Here is a 25,561-nt window from a genome sequence, read left to right on the forward strand (position 1 = left end):
ACTATTGCCCTGTTGTGATTCTCATTTCATGTTGGATTCCCTCTTCTGACAGATTCACATAATGATCCAATTTCAAGTGCAGTGTTTGAATTGAGTCATTTGGCAGCAGCTCGTCTCAGCCCTAGGGTGGTTGAACACAACATTGTTTTCAGGTCCAGGATTGTTTTCCCATCAGGCTCAGTGAGCTAATAGGACAAAAGTTTAGAGAGCAAGGATAAGAAGATGAGATGGCTTGATTCAAAGCAAACACTGGCTGCATTCATGCAGCAAAACGAATGATGCCCGTGAGGCATGAAGAACAATGCAAAACAACTTGAAAGAAATGACTGTTTTCTACCGTGGTGGTCAGTTTAAGGTTCATGGGAGAAAACTGTAAATGTAATCATGCTGATTTTTTCGTGCCAGTTTTCCCATTTATTTTCTTTTTTTGCATTTCTTTTTGTTGAGTTTTGCACACAATTAGGAAAACTACCAAGAATCGGTTTTCTTTGTGTCATAAAGCCACAACTGTTTTCTTCTCATGGGGATACTTTTAATCGAACTTATTCAATTTAATTTATTTTTTTATAGCACCAAAGACGCTCCAAAAATATAAAGCAAAGACCAATAATCAGACGACCCTCTTGAGCAAGAACATGGTGACAGTGGGAAAGAAAAACTCCCTTTTACAGGAAGAAATCTTCCATCAGAACCAGGCTCAGGGAGGCTCAGCAGGTCTTACCAACAGAAAAATTCAGGATATCCTCAACAACTCACCTCTGTTATCAGCTTCACTGATTCATCAACTCATACTGACTCCTTTTATAGCCTCCTCCAGAGTAAATTGCCATGGACACCCAGTATATTGACAGCTAAGGTAAACAGTGGACTGACACCGCATACTCACTACACATAAATGGTGGCCAGAGTCATTTATCCTGCAGTGGTCACCACAGTTGGATTTTGCACTTGAATTGAGAGAGTAAGTAAGAAGACAAAATTCAGTTGATTGCAATCTACTGACATCTAGTGGTGAGATGTTACACACTGTTAGCATCGCGAGATCTGGGACTGGAGGGAAAACAACGAAAATGGCTATGTCCATCTTTTATATGCAGTCTTTGGTTTTCAGGTGTTTTTCATGGGAGGTCTTGCGGCTTTACAAACAGAGGAAACCAATTTTTAAAGGACTATATAAGTTATACTAATAAAAACTATTTTTGTACCAGGCTGTAAATATGCTTTATTCTAATGTAGATTTTAACATGGATACTTATTAAAACTGATTCAGTTTTAGAGACAGCTTCAAATAGCCCATCCAGGAATTACAGTTTCTGACAGCTCCTTGTTGGCTTCATGTTTCGGTCCCAGAGGCTACCACTTACTCACAACATGTGTAGTTTTAATAAGGGTTTTTCAAAGTTACTTTTCTTTACTGATATCTTCAAGTTCATTTTGCATAAGGACTGCATATCTGGTACAAATTAAAAGAGTAACCATCACATAACTGGGCAATCTGACTGGTGAAACAAGTCTTTAAACTTGTACTTAAAGCATGTAGAACACTGTTTCTGTTCTTCCTACAGATATTTTCTTCTTTACACTTGTTCTTTTTTTCACTTGAATAACAGGATTGTTTGTTGAATTTGTCACCAATCTCTATTTTAATTTAAACTCTGTTTCTCCAAGGTCTGAAAAGTAATAGTAAGTAGCATTCAGGTCTGTGATTTGGAAAATATATAATGGTCTTTAAATATTAAAATGTCATTTTCCATTGCTATGAGCACAATTACTATTCGCTTGGCTTGCATTGTCTCGAGGATGCAGCAGAAATCTTAGATGCTTACTCGGAAACCAGGACACACAAAGTCACAAACTCTATTACTAGAGACATCTACCAAGTGAGAAAACAAACGCTTTCACAGTTTGGACACATTGACCCCTAAATGTTACTTATATACCCTGGATTTTTTTCTCAAAAAGACTTTAATGGAAGTCTCGTTCTAACCATATACACGTGCATATCTGTGCTTTCACCATGGATTTCAAACCTGTCCAGAAAGTCGCCATCCAATTCTGTGTCAGACTGACTTGTATGTCATGGGTGATGCTGATAACAGATGGGTCTCTGACTACAACCCAGAGACCAGACAGCAGTTATCAGTGTAAAAAGAAAGCACATGTGCATGCCTGAAGGAGGCAGATCAGGTCAGGAGCATGACCAGGAGTGTGCTCATTGTTTTTGTTTGTTTGCTTGCTTGCTTTTTGTTTTTCAACTGTCAACACTGTGTTCTACTGTAATGTCTTGCGATCTTCCAAGAAAAACCTCTGATGCAAAATGTGATACCTGCCATTGTGCATCAACTCAATTTACATGGAGACGGCAGGAGGCTTTCGGCCATGTCTACACAGCTATCCCCCCCCCCCCCAATACAAACTTGAATTCATACAGTGTTATCCTCTTCCCCAAAACAAAACTGAAGTGATGCTGTTTTGTTTGTTTGAAAAAATAGGATGCATCCCAAATGTGGAAATGCAAATGATAAAAACTGGAATTCCACAGAGCGATCCAAGTGTAGCAGGAGGCTTAGATATTTTCATTATACCTCATTAATCTCTGTCAGGACATACTGTGACTTTACTTGCTAGTTTAGTGAAGTTGTCAGAATTGAATAATTTTAGCAAAGACCCTTAAAGTTAAAAGAATGCTGTTATTTTCTTTCATCCATCTTCTTATCCTTATGGTCGGAGGGGGGTTGGAGCCCAGCACGGCTGTCATGGGGTGAGAAATGTGGTACACTCTGGACCGGTCAAAAGTTCTATCACAGGGCAAACACAAAAACAGACAAACCTTCACTACTGTGGTCAATGTGGAATCATGATTTACCCTAACATGTCTTTCGACTGTGCAGAGAACCCACGCATCTACATGGAGAACATGCAAGCATATGCACACAGAAAGGCTTAGATTCAAACCCCTCTTTGCAGCGCGACAACAGTTGCTATTGTTACAGTGGTTATTTCCATCTGCAGCAATTTATATTTGATGTCATGGATCTGTTCTGAGACCTCCTCCTGCCTTCCAATGTGCATCTCTTCTGCAGCAGCTTGAGAAAGACCCCAGCACAGAACAGAGCAGGCATCAGTGTACATAAGGCACAAAAGGCATCTTTTGTACAGTCCAATACCTGCTGTGCACCAAAAAGCATACAGGCAATATTAATGGCAAGGAGTTAAAGAGACAGAAATTTCCCAAACTGACCAAATAGAGCTAAAAAAAAGAACAAAATGAGCACTGGAATAAGAATAACTGGACTACCATAGGCTCCAAATCAATCACAATATTGTTTTATAACTTATTTAAAACTGCCAAAACGTAGCTGTGTTTGAAAATGTAACATGCCAATGTTGTGTTCACAACAGTTTCCACTGTTTCCAGCAAGCCTCAGCAAATCAATGAGACCAGCTAGAGACAGCAGTGAATAGAGTGTAAGTCTGGATGACACTGGTGCTCTCCTTTCACTCCTGGCTCGCATCCAAAAGAGTGCAGGGCAGAATAAACAGTGAGTAGGTGAACATGCTGCATGCTGTACTCTCTTTCTAGGCCCGACCAGAGAGAAGGGCAGGTCACGGTGGAGCATAGGGCTAATGTGGCAGTTCACGGGAGCCCCCCTCTGCCTAGCCCCCCTCCTGCTGTCACACTCTCACTAATAGGCTCACATGACTGTGTGCCACACTGACATGATTCTGTGACCAGTGAACAGTCAAAATGAAGGTTCAGCATCTCATTAGCACCATATTGAGAGAGACAGAGGGAGGGCCAGGCAGGGCAGAAAGAAGGAGGGGAGTTTCTTCCAGCTGTTTTTCTAATAACAGAGTGGAAAGAAAGTGAGACGGGGATAGTCACAGAGGGGGAGAAGAGCTAAACAAGCTGAAAAAGGATGGGGCTAAAGTAAAGGATCAGAAGAAAAAGAGGAAGAATAGTTTGTCGTAGCATGACTGCAAACTAGAAGCACAGCTGACGGGTAGGAGAGCGAGAAAGGTAAGTTTCGTCCTCCTCATTTGTTTGCCCTGAAGCTGTTTAGCATAGAATCAGCTACCATGCAAATGTTCTGATTTGTTTAACATTATTTTTCTCTTCCTACTGGCTTCTCTGCGTTTCACACCCACTTTGCGATCAACAACGTGTATGTGTAACTTTAAATGCCAAGGGAAAATTGGGTCAGTGAGAGAGGGAGAGGAGCATGTGTTAGAGGAGGAGAGGCACACTGGGAGAGGGGGAGATAGTCATGGAGAGAAATCCTCAGCAGCCCTTGAACTACAGTAACAAGTGGTCACTTGAGTAATCACTGGTGATTCAGAGAGAAATGTAAGTGCTGGTTGCTCCCTGGCATGAGTGCTCTGCTGCCACTTTTAATGCTTTCTTGGCTTGCGAATGCGAGTTTTTAAGAGTTAAAATACTTGAATGCATATGTCTGACAAACTATTTAAAACTTGTTCACATTTGTTCGCTTGTTGCTTCTCTTCCTTTCCTCTGCATGAACAGTAGAGTCAAGATGAAGCAAGTCTAGGTTGCGCCTGGGGGGACTTTTTTTAACCTTGTAGGAGCTCATAGAAAGTGAGAAAAATTAAGTCTAAACAAGATAATACAAGTACGGATACCAGCTATCTATAGAAAAGAAGCTATGAGTCTGACTCTCAGTCATGCTGAGTCTTGTGATGAGGTGTGGTTAGTCACTTTCATATTACTCAGCCAGCCATGTGTCAACGCGCTACCCAGACAGACAGAAGCCAGATTGTGACAAATTTGTGGATACATCTGCCTTCTTCTGTTCAGTTTCTCTTCTTCTGTCTGCCCAATGGGTCATACATAATATGCGGTGCAAATATGGCTGCTATGTGGACACTTTATTTCATTAAAATCACACTTTTTGTTGCCAGATCAGAAATCTGCCTCTGCACTCTTGCAGACATGATCTCTGAACTGAATGGCAACAAGAGTCAGAGTGGGAGACTGTTGGTACTAACAGGGCCTGTATTAGTCAGAGCAAATGGGAAAGATGACCTTTCCGCACTGTTTATTTTGGGAAGGCAACAGGAAGAATGTTAGAGCAGCTGTTCTATTCCTGCTGGCAGATCCCCACCCCTGTGAATTCCAGTCTGCCACTGGAACGGCACTCCCCTTAATAGTGCAGGAAGACTCCAAGTAGGGGTTATCTGGGCATTGTACAGTATAAATTACACAAAACTGTACAAGTTGTGATGACAATGACATAAGCAAACACACAACTACAAAGCTTTGTCAGTTTTTGTTTCTGTCAGATGCACTTCCCATACAGGGGGAGCGGTTTTGTTTACTAGGAAACTGTACACATCACACAGTGCAGACGTCCAACCTGTTGCAATGATAATCAACGTCTTCTGCCTGCCAATAAAAACTCTCTTTCTCTGCCTGCTATGTATCCAAACCAGTCTAGCAACTATCTTCTATAACAAATCTTTTGCTTTATGAGACAGACGTGCTCCCAATAATGGCAAGCCTTCCCAAAGAGCCTCCCGAGGATGCCAGGAAACAGAGTTTCTGGATGGTGAGGATTATATTTATGGTTAAGAGTAGGTGTGCCTACTCGAAAAAATTGTTATTCTCACATATCATCAACATCTTTCCTGCTTTCCTACCAGCCAGGGAATTATGTACGCACAGTGCATCGAACTGAACGGTCCTTCCAGGCATGCAACGACATAGTGGCCTGCTTCATGGAGAGAGCAAAGGTAGAAAAACAGTACGCCCAGCAGCTCAGCCAGTGGAGCAGCAAGTGGAAGTCCATAGTGGATTCTCGTAAGTATAAGAAGCTATGTCATGGGAAGACATGTTGGCTTAAAAACAGACACTCCCAGGCCTTTTCTCACCATCTCTGTTCTCACAAAGTCAAAATTAGTACTGATTTTTATTTTATGAGCACATCTGTGCTTGCCTGAAATTTCAGTGTAAAAATTAAGGTCATTATTTCTTTATTAGTACCATGACTCATCACTGCACCCTGTGTTGTTTCATTCCTCATCCCCTCTATTTTTTTCCTGCTTCCTCAGGGCCACTTTATGGCTCCCTCATGAGAGCATGGCAGTGTTTCTTCACCTCCACTGAGCGTTTGTCCGCGCTTCATTCTTCCATTTCGCAGTCGCTAACTTCAGAGGAGGGAGTCCGGGTGAAGACCTGGCAAAAGGAGACCTTTCCAAAGAAAATCTTCTGCGGGTTCAGGGAGAGCTACGACACCAATACGAGTTTTTCACGTGCGCAGAAACCCTGGTCCAAGAAGCTTATGAAGGTGCAGCACACATACATCCACCACTGTGAACTTATAATGATGGTCTAGCAATACCAAACAGGCTGAATGTCCTCTTAGCTTTTGGCAATGTCATTTTCTTAATCAGCAAATGAAAGATATATCTAAGAAATAAACATAAGATATATCAGACACGCAGATGAAGACTGCCCAAGAAGACCTGAAATGTTTCTTTTTCCTAGCAGCCTGTTAGCTTCACTTAGCAGAAAAATAGAAAAAAAGAGATTTGGCTTCATTTTCAAGGTAGTAACCCAGCAAACATGCCAGTGTACGCCCTGTCCAGCAAACCCACACTTGTCCCACACAGGCCCCAAGGGACAATGTTTGCTGGGAAAATATTACAGCAAGAGGTTCTAGGTCCAAATCTGCCAGCCGGCTGCATCTTTTATGTTCTTGCTGTGCTTGCATGGGTTCTCTGCAGGTACTTTGGGTTCCTCCAAAAGTCCAAAGACAGGTTTATTGGTGATCCTAAATTGGCTGTAACCATACATTTAAGTATAAATGGTTGGCTAGCTCTCAGCTCCATGTGATGGACTGGAAGCCCATCCAGGCTACCCAGTAATAGTGAGGATAGGCTCCATGGCCCTCCCTCCTTGATAAGAAATAAAAGAAACACATTATACCACATTTGTTGATGATGTGGTTTTATGAGGAACTCCATATCAGATGTTAGACCAAAGCTGCTGACTAGCTGCATGTTTTATTTAAAGAAATGAGAGGGCCGGTCGTAGATCGGCTCAGCTAGAGGGTTGCTCTGCTATGATTGGTTATTATGCTAATAACCATTTGAATAAACACTATGACAAATCATTTTAATATGTATTTAGTAAGTTTGATTGAAATTAACATTATAAGTAGCAATATACCACTTTGACTAGTTACATGACGTGATATCAGGATATCTATGATGTCGTTCTGACCAGTCTAAATAACAACTGTGTGCTAGGTTAGCATCTCAGGCTGAGATGGTATGCTGCAAGTAAATTACAGAGTCCTGGGTTTGAATTCGCCCTGAGCCCTTTGTCTCTGTCATCACTCAACTGCCCTGTTGTCCTGTACCCCCCTTGAAAAAACGGATTTTTACAGCTTTCTGATGATACTAGCTAAGTGTTGAAGAAATTATAACTGAAAAAGGCATGAAATAGATCGATCTTATCATCAGCTCATCAACAAATCTGTAGCTGTAGCTTTGTTGTAGTAGAATGTTAATATGTACTCGCTGACTCCCAGTCCTCAGAGGTTTTGGTCCACATTGACACGATAGCATCACACAGTGGCTGCAGATTTTTGGGCTACACATACATGATGCCCATTCAATCACATCACAAAGGTGCTCTATTGGATTGAAATTGGGTGACTGTGGAGGCCGTCTGAGTACAGTAAACACATTCTTATGTTCATGAAACCAGATGGCAATGTTGTGGTTATAAAGAGATGAACATAGTCACTAACAGTATATTCAGGTATGCTGCGGTGTTTGAACATCGCTCAAATGGCACGAGAGGCACAAAAAGAGATGAGAAAATATCCCCCTTCATCGTTACACCACCTGCAGCTTGAACGGTTGATAAGAGATGGATCCATGCTTTTATGTTATTGATGTTTTATGTTATTCAAATTCTGACCCTTGAATTTCACAGCAGAGAATTCAAATTTATAAGCAGCTCTGTCATATAAGGCAGGCAGGTACACAACAACAAAGCGCCTTGAGGCGACTTTTGTTGTGATTTGGCGCTATATAAATAAAATTGAATTGAATTGAATTGAAGAGTCACCGAAACCTTTTGGACACAGACTATTTCCTGGTGAAATCTGAGTATTGACTTATCTGACTTTCCTGTATATAAAAATGATGTAATGCAACTAACTAGCTATAGTGGATGGACCTTATTATTTACTTTTTAGCAGATCAACAGTAGTTAAGCTCAGTTTAGTTCCAGTACAAAGATAAACTAATCGTGGCAAAAGCTTTGTACTTAAATGATAGATGTAAGTGGCCTTAACCTTTTTAATCTAACTCTCAGCAAAAAATGAAGAAGAAAGAATCTGGCTAAAAACTGCATATTTACTAAATTTGTTTTCCATCAAATAAATAATATTTACATGCAAATGTATATTCAACAGCTGGAGAAGGTTCGAGTTGCATACCACAAGGTCTGTCAGAGGGAGCAAGCAGCTCTGGAGAAAGAAAAGCAAGCAAACGAAAACTCTGAGATGAGCCAAGAGAAAAAGCAGAAGATGACTGAGGCCAGAGAGAAGGCCACGGAGGAGAAGGAAATGGTGAGGAGAGATGTTTAATCATTGCAACATTTCACTCAGTCACGCATGTTTAATTAGGGATGCATTGATAGGACTTCTAATTTCACCATTTCTTATTCACGACTCATATCTGCTGATATTTACTCAGTTGAAAAATTCTAAACACGAGCCCCAGCCTTCAGTTTTTGTTCCAAGCAATTTCCTTCTATGGAGATGTGTTATTGTTACTCTGCTCAGTGTTTATGGAGCACAGCATGGGAACAGCAGAGAGCATCAGATGATTTATACGTATTAGATTCTCTGTTAAAGCCACACAGCGGAGGTTCTTCCTGGGGAGGATACTCAACTTTGCATCATGCAGCTGTTTCTGCCTGCAGGCTAGAGATAAATATGAGAAAATCCTGGAGGACGTGTCGACCTACACACCTCGATATATGGAGGAGATGGAAGCCATTTTTGAAGAGTCGCAGGAAGAGGAGAGGAAGAGGATCAGCTTTCTCAAGCAAGTCTTCCTGTCCATCCATAGACACTTGGATGTCACCAACAATGAAAGGTGAGCAACTTGAATCCTTGAATGCTTATGTGTACAAATTACTTATTAGCATAAGTGGTAGCGTTGACTGTCTTTTCATCTTTGTGCCAGTGTCAAGGCAGTTTACAGTGAGCTCCACCAAACTTTAATGGCCATTGATGAGCAAGATGATCTCAAATGGTGGAAGAACAATCACGGTCCAGGCATGCCCACCGACTGGCCAAAGATTGAGGTACACAGACATGTAAACAGCTGTATTATTCTATGTGCGACATAAACACTATATACTAATTGAGTCTATTGTGTTTATGTAGATATTTTGTATACATATACATATAAACAAAATTCATAACCTTAAGTGTATCCACAATAAATAGCCACTTATGAAACGTTTTGGCTGTTGCAGTTTTTTATATTAGAAAGGTCTTATATTTAATTTAATAGCAAGAGTGCTAAGCTATCAGCTAATGCTACCTAGTTTAGCTGAATCACAGACACGGTATGTTAGCGCTAAAATACAAATAAAATAACTTTTACTCACCAGAACTTGAGGGCAAACCTGTTGTAGATGGCAGAGCAATACTATTTGTCAGATAATTAAATTAACGTGAAAACCCCACGAAAATAGCAGAGCAGTCTAGTTCAGTGAGATGAAGCCTAGCAGACAGTTAGCTGCCTAGTTATCACCAACCTTCACTGCTAATAATGCGCAACTTTAAGCCTTCTTTTAAAAACATCATCTCGGCAATTATAATTAAAGGGGAAATTAGCTGATAAAAACAATAATACTAGGTGGTAAACATGTTAATTTCTACTGTAAATTTGGGAATTTTAATATGCAAGGTGTTTTGAATTCAGAGCCATGAATTGTGTTTTTGCAGCTCTTTTTTGCAGTTTTTGTCAGGGAGCTACATGTTAACCTATATATTCTTTTTCATGTTACATCAGGAATGGGTCCCACCAGTAAAAAAGCTCAAGCGAAAGAAGAGAGACCAAAAAGGAAAGGAAAGCCGACCGTAAGTTACCCCAAGTGGTGTGTGTGCTTTTATACAGTTCTGTAAAAAACTAAGTACACCATCCATAGGAATTAAGAACATAATTAGCAGCCAAAAACCATCAAGTAACCAAATCAAGTAACCATTTGCTTAATTTTTCATCAGTAAGTTTATCACCTGCAAAAATCAAAAAGCTACAGGACTTAACGTGTTAAATGTTAAAGTTTATGACTGAACAATTGGAAAAGTATGGCTTGTTTGGAAGGATTGCCATCTCATATCAACTGTCACCGCTGGTGGAGGTGTGCTTTTTTGGGTTTGTTTTCAGCCAAAGGACCTGAACAGTTTGCAGACATTGAGTTGACCATGAACTAGAATACCAAAGTATTCTAGAGTAAAATGTAAGGACATCTGTCTGATAGCTGGATCAAGCAACAGGACAACGATCCTACGCACAGCAGTGAATCTACAACAATGGCGGAAAAGGAAAAGAATCAAAGGTGTTGCGATGGTCCAGTCAAAGTCTGACTGAAACGTTGTGGCAGATCTTTACAGGAGCTGGATATAAATGAATACTCTCAAACCTCAATGAGATGAAGCAAGGTTGTAAAAAAGATTAAGTCAAAATTCCTCTGCAATAATGTGAGTCACACAGAAAATGATTACTTTGAGTTATTGCTGCTGAAGGTAATTCTACAAGTTGCTGAATCATAGGGTATAGTTAGTTATTCACGCTATGCAGTCCTGTGAAAACTTTCTTTTTCACGTCTGAATAAATAATAATGATCCAGAGGTGGACAATACATTTTTCCGCCTGATTCATATTCGTCGTTTTTACTTTTCCTCTCCTCCTAGTGTGATGATTGGGGGTGTGAAGGTGCGAGCTTTGTACGACTACGTGGGAGAGGAGGGTGATGAGCTGTCCTTTAAAGCAGGTGACACATACAGTGTGACGCAACAACGCCATTTTATTCTCGGTGTAAAGGCAAGATGTTTATGCCAAATTACAACCGCCACATCAACATAAATACGCGTAGGAGGACAGAATTGTAATCAGTCCTTCTAAAATGATGATAGACGGGCTGGTGAACACAAGTGTGCTGTGTGGAATTACTAATGTGATATTTTATGGTTTATGCTGCTGTAGTTTCATTTTAATAACTTGTAAATGGCCACGGGAAAAGTATGGAGTAAAATTAAGCTGAATGAATATGATTTGTGCATAAAAATGTAAACAAACAAGAGCTTGTTAATGCTTTTATGCTGATCATTATTTCACTAAATTCAACTTGGATCTTTTTTTATTATCTCTTGAATGATACACCAAAAAAGCATGCAATGTGGATCATGAAATTAATAGACTGTGTGCATGTGGCTTACCAGAAAAAGGTTAGGACCCACTGCCCTAGGGTGCCGAAATCTTAACCGCAGAAAAACACAAGACAGCATTTGCAAGGTTGCCTGGAAACCCATATCTGAACCGCAGGATGACACATGGAGCAAAAAACAACTGTTACTGTCAGTTAAGCCAACATGAAACCTAAACAGATGTGTGTTTTTATTCCCTGCACACTTCCACGCTTGTTTATTTTAGTGCTGTGTAACAGCAAGATGTCCAAACTCTAATATTCTTTTATATATATGACTCCAATCTCCTTTTGAAATTTGTCTTTACAACATCAGTTGAATTTTTGCCTTAATTAACATTAATTTCACCGTGTTGTATGCCCATAACTGAACTGAGTTTTGTTCTGTTTGATGCCAGGTGAGGTATTCCTGAAGGTCGAGGAAGAGGACGATCAAGGCTGGTGCCGAGGAGCACTGAGCGGTGGGAAGGAGGGGTTCTACCCAGCTAATTATGTTGAAGTTGCAGAGTGATATTAACACTGTTCAACATATTATGCCCTGAACCTTTTTCTTACAAAGACTTGGTTTTTAAATTCTTTATAAATACCACTTATTTATCGTCTAAGATGTTGTCACACTGATGTTGAGCTTGTGTCATATAGTATCTGTTCTCAGACATTTTTTTAATGTTTAAGGCCTTAATATCGAAACCCACTTGATTAAAGTACATCTTCAATATGAATTAACTTATGAGAGAATAGAATGTACTGTTTCTGCTGGATGTGCATATGTGTGAGTGTGTTTGCATGTTAAGAGAAAACACAAGAAAATAAGAGAAGATATTTATTTACTGCCATCATGCCTCAGTCATTAGATCACTGTAATACAGATGAAGCTGATAGTGATTGTTGGGGTTTACACAAGTGCAAGTTTACAATGATGTGTGCATGCAATGTTAATGCCTATTTCAATATTAAGCGCAGAAAATTGCTTGATTGCAGGAGGAATTATCAAAATAAAAGTAATCTCTTCCTCTGTTCTATTTTGTTGCCGCCTAATTTTTGTTGCTTGTGGTTCTTACTTGACTGAGCAGAATAATCTCTGTGCAGATTTTGAAATACAGAAAATACAGTACCGGTATATATGGTAAAAACCAAGCCTATACCTCTAATTATCTTGAAAAAAAGCAATAATAATAAAGAAATAAATGTTTGTACAACTCTAACAAGCTCAAGGTCAATACTTGATGTGACTACCTTTATTCTTCAACATTGCCTAAACTCTCAGGAAAACCTTCGTGTTAAGTAGTCATCTGGAAGATTTCTCCAGGCTTCTTGAAGAACATTCAAATCTCTTCTTTGGATGTTTTTTCCTTTTGTTCCATTCTCTGTCAAGATGATCCCACACTGCTTCGATATTGTTGAGGGCTTAGTTCTAGGGAGATTCTGCTGTCTGTTTTCTACCCAGATATGCTTTTACCTGGGTGGCTGTAGCTAGGTAGGACAGGTCATCTACTAATCGTGAAGGCTGGTGGTTCAATCGCTGACTACTCTGCATGCCAAATATCCTAAACCCGAGTTGCTCTCTGATGCATCCATTGGAGCGTGAATTTTGGATAGAAAACACTTAAGTAGGAAAAAGTATAGAAAAAAGTGCTTGAGTGAATGAGGCATGTTGTGTAAAGTACTTTGAGTGCACAGGTAGTGTTTTTTATTGCACTGGCAGTGGGTTTGGGATCATTGCCAGATGGTATTGCATGGTGAAATAAAATCTGACTATACTTTTCTGCATTCATGATTTCAACAGTTTGACAAAACGACACTGGGGAGGCCGATCCATAACTAGATAGTCTTCCATTGTGTGTTTTTACAGGCTCGTACATATATAGCAGAGCTTCTGAGACCTATTAGCTGTCATATCATAATTAAGAAGAACGCCGACTCAAATGCAGGACTCTATGCTGGCAGTGGTTTACAGATTTTATTTACTGGTAATGTGGGAATAGAAATAATTAACTCCAGTAAGTGTAGCTCAATGGGAACGAGACAGGAGTTCAACTGCAATTTTAATTTGGGTGGAATAGAATTTAATTCTTACTTTCACAGATTGGTGACTACATGTGAAGGTTTACAGCCAGAAGAATCCAGGAGGAGATGGAGAACATTTTCGGGGAAATCTTTTCCAAACCAAGAATACCAGTCAGAGAGAAACAGGTAAGCGTGATGAATCAGGACCAGAGACGTCTTTTTGAATAATCCAGCTTCAGTTATAAAACTACAAAAAGAAATAATGAAAGGGCAAAAAAGTTGATCAAATTACTAATAACCAGCCAGTCCTTAAATAATGCACTGCCTGATTATGTGAATTGACTGAAGGTGTGAACCCCAGGAATCCCAGCACCATCCAAAGGGTGGGTCAGACAGAAAATCAAGTCCATCCCTCCAACTGAGTTTATAGAAACACACTGAGAAAGACAAAAAAAGAAAAAGAAAAGAAGAGAAAAACCCTCCTGGCCAGTTGGGACCATGACAGTTAGCCTGTCAGATAATCTGATTATAATCTGACACCATTATTTTAAAACCAGAGGTGATTATGCTTTTGAGGTTCTAGTACATAAACTCTGGAACACATTCAGGTACTTAAGGTCAGCTGAATCAGTGGTTTGTTTTAAATGGTCACTTTTTAGTTAACCATGTGATTGACCGTGTGTCTGTGTGCTGCAATATGTATTATTGTTTTGAATGTGTGGTTTTATTCAAACTGTGAAGCACTTTGTAACTGTTTGTCACTGTAAAACAAAAGTGCTATACAAATATAGTTATCATATCATTTCTTTTTCCAGATCTAGTGAATGCTTTTGTCATTGTCAAGCTGGAAAATGAAGCTGTTGCCAATCACTTACCAGATGGTATTGCATGGTGAATCAAAATCTGACAGCACTTTTCTGAGTTCGTAATTCTGTCAATTTTGACAAAATCTCCAACACCCATGGCTGAAATGCAATCCTAAACCATGACTGAGCCTCTACCATGTTTTACAGACACTCACTGCTGTACCTCTCGCCTGACCGCCTTTGTACAATCTGACAGTTTAAACCAAAAATGTAAATATTGGATTGTCACTTCATGAGATGAGTTGCCATTGATTTAAGTGCAGTTCTTCAGTAATTTGGTACATTTGAGCCTTTTCTCACAGTTTCCTTCCCTAAGAATGGCTTCTTTGCAGCCACCCTTCCACTGAGAGCATTTCTGATGAGGCTTCAGTGAACAGTAGATGGATCAACTGAAGACTCAGATGCCTCTGTCGGATCTTGTGTCAGATCTTTGCTGGATTTTTTCCCGTTTCTTAGCGCATGATGACAGAAAAAGATACTGTTCATCTGCTGTAGGTTTTTTAGTAGATCTGCCACTAGTTTTTTGGGGGGTTTTTTAGAGCACATTGCACAACATGCTGATATAGTCCAGGTTTCTGGCCAGTAGCCAAATGGTTTGGCAATTGGCCATGATTTTGGAAACAAATCATCTGTTTTACAACAGGCTGCTAGTAACAAAGTGCCTAAAGATACAATTTACAACTGCTTTGTAAATTTCTTTTTCTGTAATTTTTTTGTTATTTATGTTTGTTATGTTTTAGTTATGTAGTTGGCACCTTTTTTATGTTTGAAAGATTCATAGGTCAGTGTTAGCTGGCTTAACAAACAAAACCCCTCCTCTAATAATGATCAGGTACAAGGACTGAACTGAAAATGGGTGTTTGTCCAGAGAGGATTGTGATATACTGAAGTAAGAAAAAAAGAAAATTAAAAAAACCCACAAAAAACTAAAAAATTCATAGTTGAATTTTGTGCCAACATTTTGGATGACAGCGTAAATGTTGTACCCCACTTCTCCACCTATGACAGCTGGAATAGGCTCCAGCCATCCCTCTGTGACCATGAATTAGATGGATGGATGGATGGATTGTTATGGTTGGAATAACCAGTAGGTGAAGTAGAAAATAAGTTTAAAACTGGAGGTTTAAAAAAGACACAAATGTTCCTGTTTCCCAGCACATTCATCCATTTTGCCAACACTCGGGATATTTTTTAAGCACAGTTGGGTAAACACCCTCACAGCAAACTACGAGTGAAGTCTCTTGAGGAAAGAAACCTGTTGGATGAGATGTCTGAGACATAACTCAATGAAAGACACGACGCAGAACAGCAACTGAAACATTTCTGAGACCAGACGGAGTTGAAAGTATATTTTTCGCTGTACTGTACGGATTGAATTCAAAGAACTTTCTATGTTGTAAGTACTTTTACTTACTTGTGTTTAAAGAATCCGTTCATGTCACCTAATTTTGTTTTCCTTTTTTTTTTCTTTTTTTTTTTACAGTAGTTGCAACTCAGGGACATCTGTGCTAACAGTTATTTAAATACTTTGGGTGGGACTGCGTCCTGATTTAAATGTCACTCATTGTCTTGTTTAATCGCGTCATTTCTGTCACTGGCAGGTAGAGTCACGATGGAATTTGCTTGTGGGTTTGTTTATGTGCCGCCATCATTGAGTCAGAAGGAGAGACGCTATCCAAACATCACTAAACGTTCAGGTATGATCTCAGTCAAACACCGGCATGCGTTACCACAGGGGAAATTTAAGTTATGGAAGTCATACTAATTTTTTAAAATTCAGATGTTACATTCCTGTGTCAACTTGTTTTTTGCTTCTGTCCCACTGGCTGCTAAATAGACACAGACACTTTACAGTTGGTCAACTCTGACAAAAGAAAGTATTTCAGCTATGCGTAACAAGAACAGGAAACATCAGATTCTGCAGTTGCAGGTTTAAATAGACACTGCTGATGGTGAAATCCTTCTAATAGACACAAAGCTGATACTTTCAGCTACATTTGTAACCTGTTTACCGTCTCTGCCAAAGGAAATGTTTGAAGTTGTTAGCTAGTATAAAACTATGAAAACAGATTAAAGAACATATAAGCACAAAATAACAACTTTCATATCAGTTCATTTTATTTTTTATTTCAAACATATACATTCACCATCATTACATAATATCATTGTTTGAAAAGGAGTAGGCAGAAGTATACACTTATTTGACCCTACCCCCTCAAATTTTACCTCTAATTCATTTAAATTTATTTTAGTCTTAAATTAAACAAACAAACAAATGAAACAAAAGCAAAGCAAAGCAAAACAAAAAAACATCATGATATAGTTTCTTTCATATAAATAAAAACAGACTATTTAAATTTGCAGACTTTAGATATTTGCTTTGAATATCACACGCTGATGATGCATAACTACGTAAAAGTATCTGTAGGTGGATTTTTCTTTCATCTGAGCTTTCTGGACGACTGTTTGGTCGTCCCATTATTCAAGCAGTTGCACACATCCTCTCCTGTGTGTATTAGAGTAGAGCTTACTTTTACGTAGTTTACTCAGTAAAAGCCACCTGAGTCACAGCACAAAGGTCAACACTGCACAGATTTTTCTTTTTATTCTATTCTATTAATTTGTATTTTCATTGTTTGTTTGTTTTTTATTAGCTCTTCTTCCTCCTAATCCTCGGCTTCGTCCTCAGTCTCCTCCTCCTCCGCCGCCTGTCCCACCAAGAAAGCACCTTGAGACAGAGTCAGAAAATAGCAAGGATGTGAAGAAAGTCCTGGAGAACTCTGTTTTCTATGAAAATACTATACTGGCAGCAGCTTCTTTGAACAGTGTAAAACCTGAGCAGCCAACACCACCTAAAAAGACAGGTACAGTGAATGTAGCACTGATATTGTCATTTGAATGTATTATTTTAAACTGCTCACACTACATTTAGCATCCAACCACACAGAAACCACACATAAAGGTTGGATGCTATTTTATCAGTTACTTAGACTAATGCAGCCATTTTTAAGAGTTCTTTTTGTGGTCATTGCTGTTGTGGTTGTTTAAAAAAAACAAACACACACACATATACACACACAACAGGGTTGCACTGTGGTGCAGTGGTTATTACTTGATCTCACAGCAAGAAGCTCCTGAGTTCAAACTCCTTGTAGGGTCGGAACTTTCTACATTTCCTGTTTTATTTTGTAGTTTTTTTTCATCCTTTGTGTCTTGTGTTTAGTTTTACTTCCTCTCTGTTCCCTGATTATGTCCAGCTGTGTGCCATCACCCTCCTGTTTCCCATTCCCCTGATTACCCTCCTTGTGTATAAATAAGCATGTCTCCTTCCAGCTATGTTGGCTTTGTTGTAATAAACCTTCATCTTTTGCGCCTTCATGTCAGCCTTTGAGTCTTAGGTTTGGGTTCTTACTGTGCCTCATTAGCACAATCTGCAGTTTAGTAGATTTATGATCAACACTCTGTTTCTGCTTGTTTTTACCAGCTCTTCTTCCACCTCCCCTGAAAACCAGATCAGAGCCATGTTCTTACGACCAGCCGCTCATTTGCCCTCAATCAAGTATCATCAACCAAGAACTTGCCTATGATGTCCCAAAAACTGAGCCGGATTTAAATGCACAACCCCAGGACCCAAACTACTCTAACAGTGTACCAGAAGGCACTGGTGGCGAAGTGAACCTGCCGGCTGATTCTGGCATTGTGTCATCACAAGGTAAAAGGCAACATTCTTTATCTTATTAACACAGTTTAATTTGATTGGACATCCTCATCCAGATCATCCTCCTTTCTTCTCCTCTCATCTTAGCCCGAGTCATCCCTCCAAGACCTGAATTCATGAATTTAGTCCCCGAGTACATAATGCCGTTACCTTCGTCCCACTCACTTCCTTCAACCTCTCCGAACACTCCTCTATCCCCTAGTGCTAAAGGTGATTACAGCAGTCCCTGCTGAGCCATTACAAAACTGATGTAGTATGAAATGCATATTTTTAATGCTTAATTTATTCCAAACCCAGAATCAGCAGATCTGCCAGGAAATCCTAATGTTGTTCTTGTAAGTTTAGGAAAATTACTCTCAGAGGAAAAAGGTAAGTAAACCTTTATCACCACATCAACATCATACCAATAAAAATTAATCTGATTGGCTGTGATTCTGTTTTTGAAAAAATCTAGTTTGATTTCAGTTCATATTTCATGGTGGCAATGACCTTTTTGTTCTTTTCCAGTTGACCCCATACAGGGAGTACACAGCCTCTGCTCCCAATGTGGCTCCGTGGTGGACACTTGCTATGACAATACGGTAATTGCATCGTATTAAACCTGAAAACCGATAACTATTAATTCACATTTCAGAGGCGCTGATCTCAGAAATGGATAACCTGAAAGAAGCGTGCACATTGTTGATCACATCATAAGGAAACATGGACAACTTGTCTGGTTTAAATGATCCTGAGTTTGTGTTCTCTCCTTTTGCTGCATTTCAGGTTGATGAGTGTTATTTCTGTAAATCCTCCAGTTTTTCCAACACGCCCAGTTTACTGCAGAGTCCTCTAAATGGTTACCAGGACGAACTCTTTTTACTCAATCCTAATGAAAAGCCTTTGTGCGATACGGATCCTCTGCTGCTCTTCTGCATTGATGTATCAGGCTCAATGAAAATCACCTCCGAGGTACAACAACACTACAGACACTTGGCATCACGAGGCTGTTTGTGACAGCAGGTGTTCATGAATACAACCTGTGGCGTCTCTACTGTTTTTAGGTGTCAGAGGGAGAGCATACTGTGAATAAATCCCGTCTCCAGGTGAGTTGTCTTTCTTTTTTCTCCTTATTTTGAAGTTACCTTGAAGGACTCGGGATATTTGCCAGTTGAAATCTGTGGCTGAGAATTTTTGTGTGATATTATTTTTGACAATTATGTGAAGAGACGCTACAAATCAAAGATTGTTCTATTCTAACCAGTTTGTCCAAGAAGCTGTGTCACTGTGCGTTGAGAGATTAAACGATCAACAACCTGGCACAAGAGTGGGGCTCATCTCCTTCAACCATGAGGTACATACGTGACGCTGTTTGCATCTCCACTGCCTGCTCCTGAGCAGAGTCATGCTGACCTTACATTTTGTGTTAGGAGGAAGAAGAACAAGCACAAACTAGGCTAGCTGTTGTCGCAAACTATGATCATAATACTATTTACTGCAAACTACCTGCTGTGACGAGGCTAATGGTCTCTGTCACTAGGCAGGTAACCTTCTGCACCTTGTTCTTCTCTCTGATAGGAGGAGGAGTGAGGTGAGGTGGAAGCTGTAAAATTATTATAAGTTTTCACTTCAGTGTACAAAACAGCTGCTTCACTGGAATTTTCCTTGTCTAAAATCATTAAATGCTGTTTTTTACGGTGGATTTTATTTGATTCTCCTCACTGTTTTCTTTATTATCTGGTATAAACTTATTTATTACTTTTTTTCATCTTTCGGTGTTTGCATCTTCAGGTGACAATGCACGGATATGAGAATTTCAAATCACGTTGTCTGAGTGGGGCTCAGTTGATTGAAAGCCTTTATTTGAAAGAGATTGCGGCCAGTTTTCCTAGTCCACCTCCACTTTCACAGACAAAGGAGTATTTAGAAAGACAAGTTGTGGGGTATGGGAAAAAAAATTCTTTTTTAAAAAAATTAGATGTTTTGTTTTAATTAGATTATTGCATTATATGTATTGATCTTCCTATTGCTGATTTATTTTAAAGACTGTCTGCAAGTGGAGCCACCGCTCTGGGTCCAGCTGCTCTGCTTGCAATTGCAATTGCCTCCAGACAACCAGGCTCAAAGGTAAGTTTGGCCAACAAATCAGTTTTTATCCAGTTTATGCGTCCTGCTTACCTGCTTGAATCTTATGTCACAACACTAATGAGAATTTGGGCCTTTGGCTGATGGAGCTTCTTTAGGATTTTGTAATTTTACGGGTAAGTGAGCAGGATAAAGGCAGGCAGGAAACAAAGAGTGAGAGCAAGGTGGAAAATATGCAACAAATCTCTCCAGCTAGACTCAAACTGCTTTTTATTTTACCTACCAAAAGTGGATTGAACCATATAGTTAGCTGGGCTATATAAATATTTACTGCATGAAAATGTTTTAAGACCTCCTTGTGGTAATCAATTACAGTTCAGCTTTCTAAACAGTGCATTCCCGATTCTCTTTCCCTGTTGATCTTGAAGGTGATTATCTGTACAGACGGGAAAGCCAACACAGAGTTAGGAAATCTAGAAGTGGAAGACACCGATGCTCTTACTCCCGTCTCATCCACCATCTTCTACCAGGAGCTGGGAGAGTTTGCTGCTGATAACGGGTGAGCACATACCTCTAACTAAATTTTCCACGTCAGGCATGTCTAATTCACTTAAGTTTGAACTTGAGTGGGCCAGACATGATTGATTGATTGGTAATTTATTTCAACATGTGAACAATATACAAGTACATTTAGAAAAGAAAATGATAAATGTGTAAAATTACAGAAAATATCTTTACTCTGGACCCACTGAAAAAACATGAATTTAAATAATAGATCATGTAAAAACAGGAAATTTTCTGTCATTTAACAGTTTATCACATACTGCTGTAAAACTTAAATACAGTGAAAAGTCCCCCTTCATCCAGTGGGCCAGAGTGGAGTCTTTGGTGGGCCTGTTCTGGCTCCGCGAGCCCTATGTTTGACACCGCTGCTCTACGCTAACGTAAAAAGAGACAGTGAATGAACTTGTTGAGGCAGTTATGTATTTAAGTCTCTATTAAAAGCACTAGTACTCATATTACCCAATGAAAGGTCTTGATGCACTGTGATGATCCTCAGATTTCTTCTTTTTTTAGCGTCACAGTGTCTGTGCTGTCCATAGAGGGAACAGACTGTAGACTGGATGAGCTGGGGAAACTTGCTGATCGTACTAGAGGAAAGGTAAGGCGCACTGTAACCATGGCGAAGCATATGACTCATCAAATCATGCACAATCTCATGGTGTCAATCTGTGCTTTCCCTTTGAGTCTAGGTGGTAATAGCCAGTCCCAGCAGGCTGCATCCAGAGTTTGAGCAGATCATTCAAAACCGGACCATTGCCACACACTGTACTGTAATTATACTGCTGCCAAAATCAATGTGAGAGCTGCACTGCACATAATTACTTAAAATGAGCTCATTGAATTGGTCCTCTAGAGATTTAAATGACCCTAAGCACTGAGTCATGTTCTCCTTGGGTAAAGGTGCATGAAGGGAGAGAAGGAGGCAGGACACAAAGGGACCAGACAGGTGGGGAATGTGGACCCAGATACAGACATCACCTTCCAGTTTAGAGCAAATGAAAAGGTCTCAGAAGGTGAGGAAAATAAACACTCTTATAGACTGACGCCACTGGCTCGTTTATTTTCTCAGTTTCAGCTGCAGTTGTGCTGAATTTCTCAATAATATCGCAGCTGCCGCGTGTTGCCAGGTCTTTGAGGAAAGTGCGACATGTGGTGATTTCTGTTGTTGCCAACCATGAAAAACAGAAATTTCAGTTTGAGATCATTGCAACACTGCAAAGTGAGACGCAGCCAGAGTCACAGCATCTGAACATAAACTAACAAAGCAAACATAACAAAGTGGACCCAGACATGTTACACTGATAACTGGGACTTGGAAAAACAAGACAATAACAACTAAGAAACAGGGAAAAAATACAGCAGAGGAAAAAAAAGATTTCAGTAAATTAAGTCATGGTTCCCTGACTTCTACTCTGATCCCACCATGGCTGTGCATTTTCTTTAGTGTGTCCAGCTGTATTTTATAGAGACGAAATCCCTGTGGCAAAACACATTGGTAAAAGGCTCTTCCATCTAGTGTTGGTAAATTACCATCTGAATTTATTCAACATAAACAGATTCACTTACAGGCCAAATTCAACTCGGGATCACTGAACACTTGCCTTGAGGGATTTAGCCTGAATTCTGAGATATGTGCATCAGATGGGCGAAAAATGCTTCATTTGATCCAAACTGACCAGGGACTGATCATGCAGGCCAGAGCAACATTTAACTCATTTACCCACCACAGATAGTCTCAGCCGGGAGGGCAGGGAGAGAGAGTCAGGGGAATGACACGCAGGAAACAGTGTGGCGCAGATTCACACGCAGGGGTAATTGCAGATTTTACTCATACCTCTTGAGTTAAAATATTCATACAGCTCGTTTTGTTTTGTTTTTAAACTGTCAAATCACTCCTTTTTTTTTTTTTTTTTTTTTTTTCTTTATAGTGCCGCCACCATCTCCTAATAGCCGTGTATCCATCCAGCTGCAGATCAAGTACAGGCAGAGGAATGGGCGGACCATGCTCAGACTGATAACTGCAGACCGGGAAGTTACTGATGACGGGTGATAATGCCAAATCTTTAATTACAATGCTTTATTTACTTTTTAGTTTTGAATTCTCCTCCACTTGCAGCTTTACTACACAGAGATATTTGCATGTCTATGGATGGCTTAAACAAGCCATTATCTTCTGACATCTTTAATCAGCGAGACGTTCTGCCCCTCAGGACAACAAGTGATTAGATGTATTATTTTATGGCAATTTCAGTGAACCTTTAGGCAAAGCAGGTTTCGATAATCCAAGGAGACTGACTGTTGCTGAGATACCAGAGCTTTCGTGCAGAAATAATGCCTCATCCATTCTAACATTTAGTTACACAGTAAATGAAGCACTCAGCCCAGTCTTCACACGCTCAGTGAAGGTCATGCAATTCATCGTCTGAGCAGATCCAGAGAGGGGCCTGTGTTTTTCCACATTAACATAATGGCAATGCCGATGCAGTAAATGTTGAGAAGCACTCTTGTGAACACATTGTGCCCCCTCCCCAGCTCGGCAGTGCTGTCCTCACTGTGTCTGGCCATCATTCAGCTCAACTCGTCACAAGCCAGCGCCGCTCTGGCTGTCAGAGGTCGCTTGCTCTACGCCAGGAGGGAAGGAGACATGCAGAAGCAGCTTATTGAGAGAGCGATGTGAGTAGCAGCAGGGACCTCTGACTGAAGGCCATCGTTTTATGCTGAATTCTGACATTTAATAAGGCTGAATCGACAGACAAAATGACACAAGTATGAAAATAAGAAGGTGAAAAAATGAGTTTAAGCACATTTGGCATTATGTGGTATTTAGATGAGAAATATGACTGCGTTGAGAAGCAGAAGCTCAGGCGCTTCCTGTGCTTTTAAGACCATTATTATCCCAGACTTTCTGATTCAAAGGTTACCCTGCAGCTTGGTTTTTCACTTTTTCCTTTTAAATTGTATTAAAAGTTCTCATGTTGACTTTATTTACAGTGCTGTGCAAAAGTCTTGAGTCACCAAAAATGCTTTATTTGATGGAAATCTAGTTTATCAAGCAAAAACAGTTTGTGCAATTTTAACAAGGTTGAATCACATATTTAATCATATCACATTAGTAATAGTAATATCACTTTCTCACTTAGTTGTATGCATGTGTGCTACAAATGGGCCTTATGGTCTCACACTGTAACAGATATTGAGGCTCCATCTGCTTAAATCACTTCAAAACGCTCACTGTGTGCGTTGCAGGTTATTGTTAAAGTTTCCACAACAAAGGTCGATATTTGGTGTGGAAACCTTTATTCTTAAACACAGCCTGAAGTCTCGTAGTTGAGCTTTCTTGTCATTTCTTTTAAGCAGTCCTCAGGAATAGTTCTTGAAGAACACTCAAAGTTCTTCTTTGGATGTTGGCTGTCTTTTGTTCTGTTTTCTGCCCACACTGGTTCAATAATGTTCATGTTGGGGCTCTGGGGAGGCCAATTCATGACTGATGGTGTTCCACTCTGTGCTTGGGATCATTGTCATACTGAAAAATAAAGCCACTGCCAATCAGATGCTTTCCAGATTGTAATGCATGGTGAAACAAAATCTCGCTGGTATATTTTGCATTCATATTTCCAGCAATTTTGACAAAATCTCCAACACCACTGCCTGAAATGCAACCCCAAACTTTGACAGAGCCGCCATCGTGTTTTACAGATGGCGTTAGACAATCACTGCTGTTCCTCTCGCCTGACCGCATCCATATATTTTGAGAATTCAACCTAAAAATGTAACATTTATGGGCTCATCGCTCCATAAAACCTGTTCAGTGCAGTTCTTGTGTAATTTGGCACACATCAGCCTTTTTCTCCTGTTTCTCTTCCTTAAGAATGGCTTCTTCATAGCCACCTTTCCACTGAGGCCATTTCTGATGAGGCTTCAGTGAACAGCAGATGCATCAACTGAAGGGTCAGATGCATCTCTCAGGTCCTGTGTCAGATCATTTCTAAAAATAAATGAATAAATAAATGAAAGAAGGAAAAGCAGCCAATGTCCAAAGGCATCAAGAAATCCAGAACCTATTGCTCAAGACCACTATGAAGAAATGAAGATTGGGTCAAGGCTTTTGCACAGAACTGTATGTTTTATATTCCTTATCTTGGTAATATCAAGATAATGTGTTGTGATTAATAGATAATGATTTATGCATAATGTTTGGCTGTTTTCAGAAAGCATAACCACAGTGCAGAGGCAGAACAAACCTACAACGAATGGGTTAAAACCATGGAGCCGATTTACACCAACTGCACACAGGTGAGCTTTTACTGTGTGTTTTTTATTATTAGATTGAATGCATCACATTAGACTTCTTTTACACTTAATTCCTTTCCCCTCCCCAGAAAAACACCGTCAGCTCAGACTCACAGGTAATTCATTCTCTTATACTGCTTCTCATTAGAATACTTACTATGCTGTCCAGATTCCTTTTTCTATAAATCCTCCTTTCTTCTCTTCCCGCCAGTCTATCACAGACGCTGCTGCAGCGCTGTTCTACACCATGAAGCAGAGAAACAAGAAATCTATCTCAGAATAAACACAAGCCCAGCCAACTGTCCTCCTTCCCCTTTTACCTCGTTGGAAAGCAACTCGAGTCTGAATGCCGAGGCCAAATGCTGCACTTAGACTTTGATTATTTGGCTGGATGGATATCCCTCAAATATTTCACATTGTAAATAATGCATTACAGTATATCTCACACCTCATTTCTCATGCTTGATTTTTTTTTTTTTGTTACACAAGAAAACTACTGATGCAGTTTTACAGTTAGAACTGCTTTTGTGTTTGACAGTGTCGCTTGCGCCTGAGTTTGTGCACTGACCAAGTAAA

General features: G+C 39.9%; 2 protein-coding genes across 4 annotated transcripts; both read left to right on the forward strand.

Moving 5' to 3' along the window:
• Window positions 1-3,830: 3,830 nt before the first annotated feature.
• LOC308390635 (protein kinase C and casein kinase II substrate protein 3) lies at window positions 3,831-12,495 on the forward strand. 2 transcript variants are annotated; one of them, XM_080872839.1, is made up of 10 exons: window positions 3,831-4,021; window positions 5,497-5,567; window positions 5,662-5,818; window positions 6,070-6,305; window positions 8,448-8,603; window positions 8,960-9,135; window positions 9,226-9,346; window positions 10,063-10,130; window positions 10,965-11,044; window positions 11,875-12,495. In XM_080872839.1, the coding sequence occupies exons 2-10, from the start codon at window positions 5,511-5,513 to the stop codon at window positions 11,985-11,987; spliced, it is 1,164 nt and encodes a 387-aa protein (XP_080728965.1). In that variant the 5' UTR covers window positions 3,831-4,021; window positions 5,497-5,510; the 3' UTR covers window positions 11,988-12,495. The 2 variants fall into 2 exon arrangements, with proteins under 2 accessions (XP_080728965.1, XP_080728966.1); XM_080872840.1 differs by lacking the exon at window positions 10,965-11,044.
• Window positions 12,496-15,620: 3,125 nt separating this feature from the next.
• LOC308390516 (circularly permutated Ras protein 1-like) lies at window positions 15,621-25,456 on the forward strand. Of its 2 annotated transcripts, XM_080872601.1 has the most exons (21): window positions 15,621-15,745; window positions 15,951-16,046; window positions 17,004-17,213; window positions 17,834-18,061; window positions 18,155-18,277; window positions 18,365-18,436; window positions 18,575-18,648; window positions 18,833-19,018; window positions 19,111-19,152; window positions 19,311-19,400; window positions 19,838-19,989; window positions 20,092-20,173; window positions 20,560-20,690; window positions 21,209-21,293; window positions 21,385-21,491; window positions 21,596-21,708; window positions 22,624-22,741; window positions 23,228-23,368; window positions 24,904-24,988; window positions 25,075-25,101; window positions 25,197-25,456. In XM_080872601.1, the coding sequence occupies exons 2-21, from the start codon at window positions 15,962-15,964 to the stop codon at window positions 25,266-25,268; spliced, it is 2,223 nt and encodes a 740-aa protein (XP_080728727.1). In that variant the 5' UTR covers window positions 15,621-15,745; window positions 15,951-15,961; the 3' UTR covers window positions 25,269-25,456. The 2 variants fall into 2 exon arrangements, with proteins under 2 accessions (XP_080728727.1, XP_080728728.1); XM_080872602.1 differs by lacking the exons at window positions 24,904-24,988; window positions 25,075-25,101; window positions 25,197-25,456 and adding an exon at window positions 24,564-24,806.
• Window positions 25,457-25,561: the final 105 nt, after the last annotated feature.

Source organism: Rhamphochromis sp. 'chilingali' (assembly GCF_963969265.1).
Source record: "Rhamphochromis sp. 'chilingali' genome assembly, chromosome: 22".
Taxonomy (NCBI): Eukaryota; Metazoa; Chordata; class Actinopteri; order Cichliformes; family Cichlidae; genus Rhamphochromis; species Rhamphochromis sp. 'chilingali'.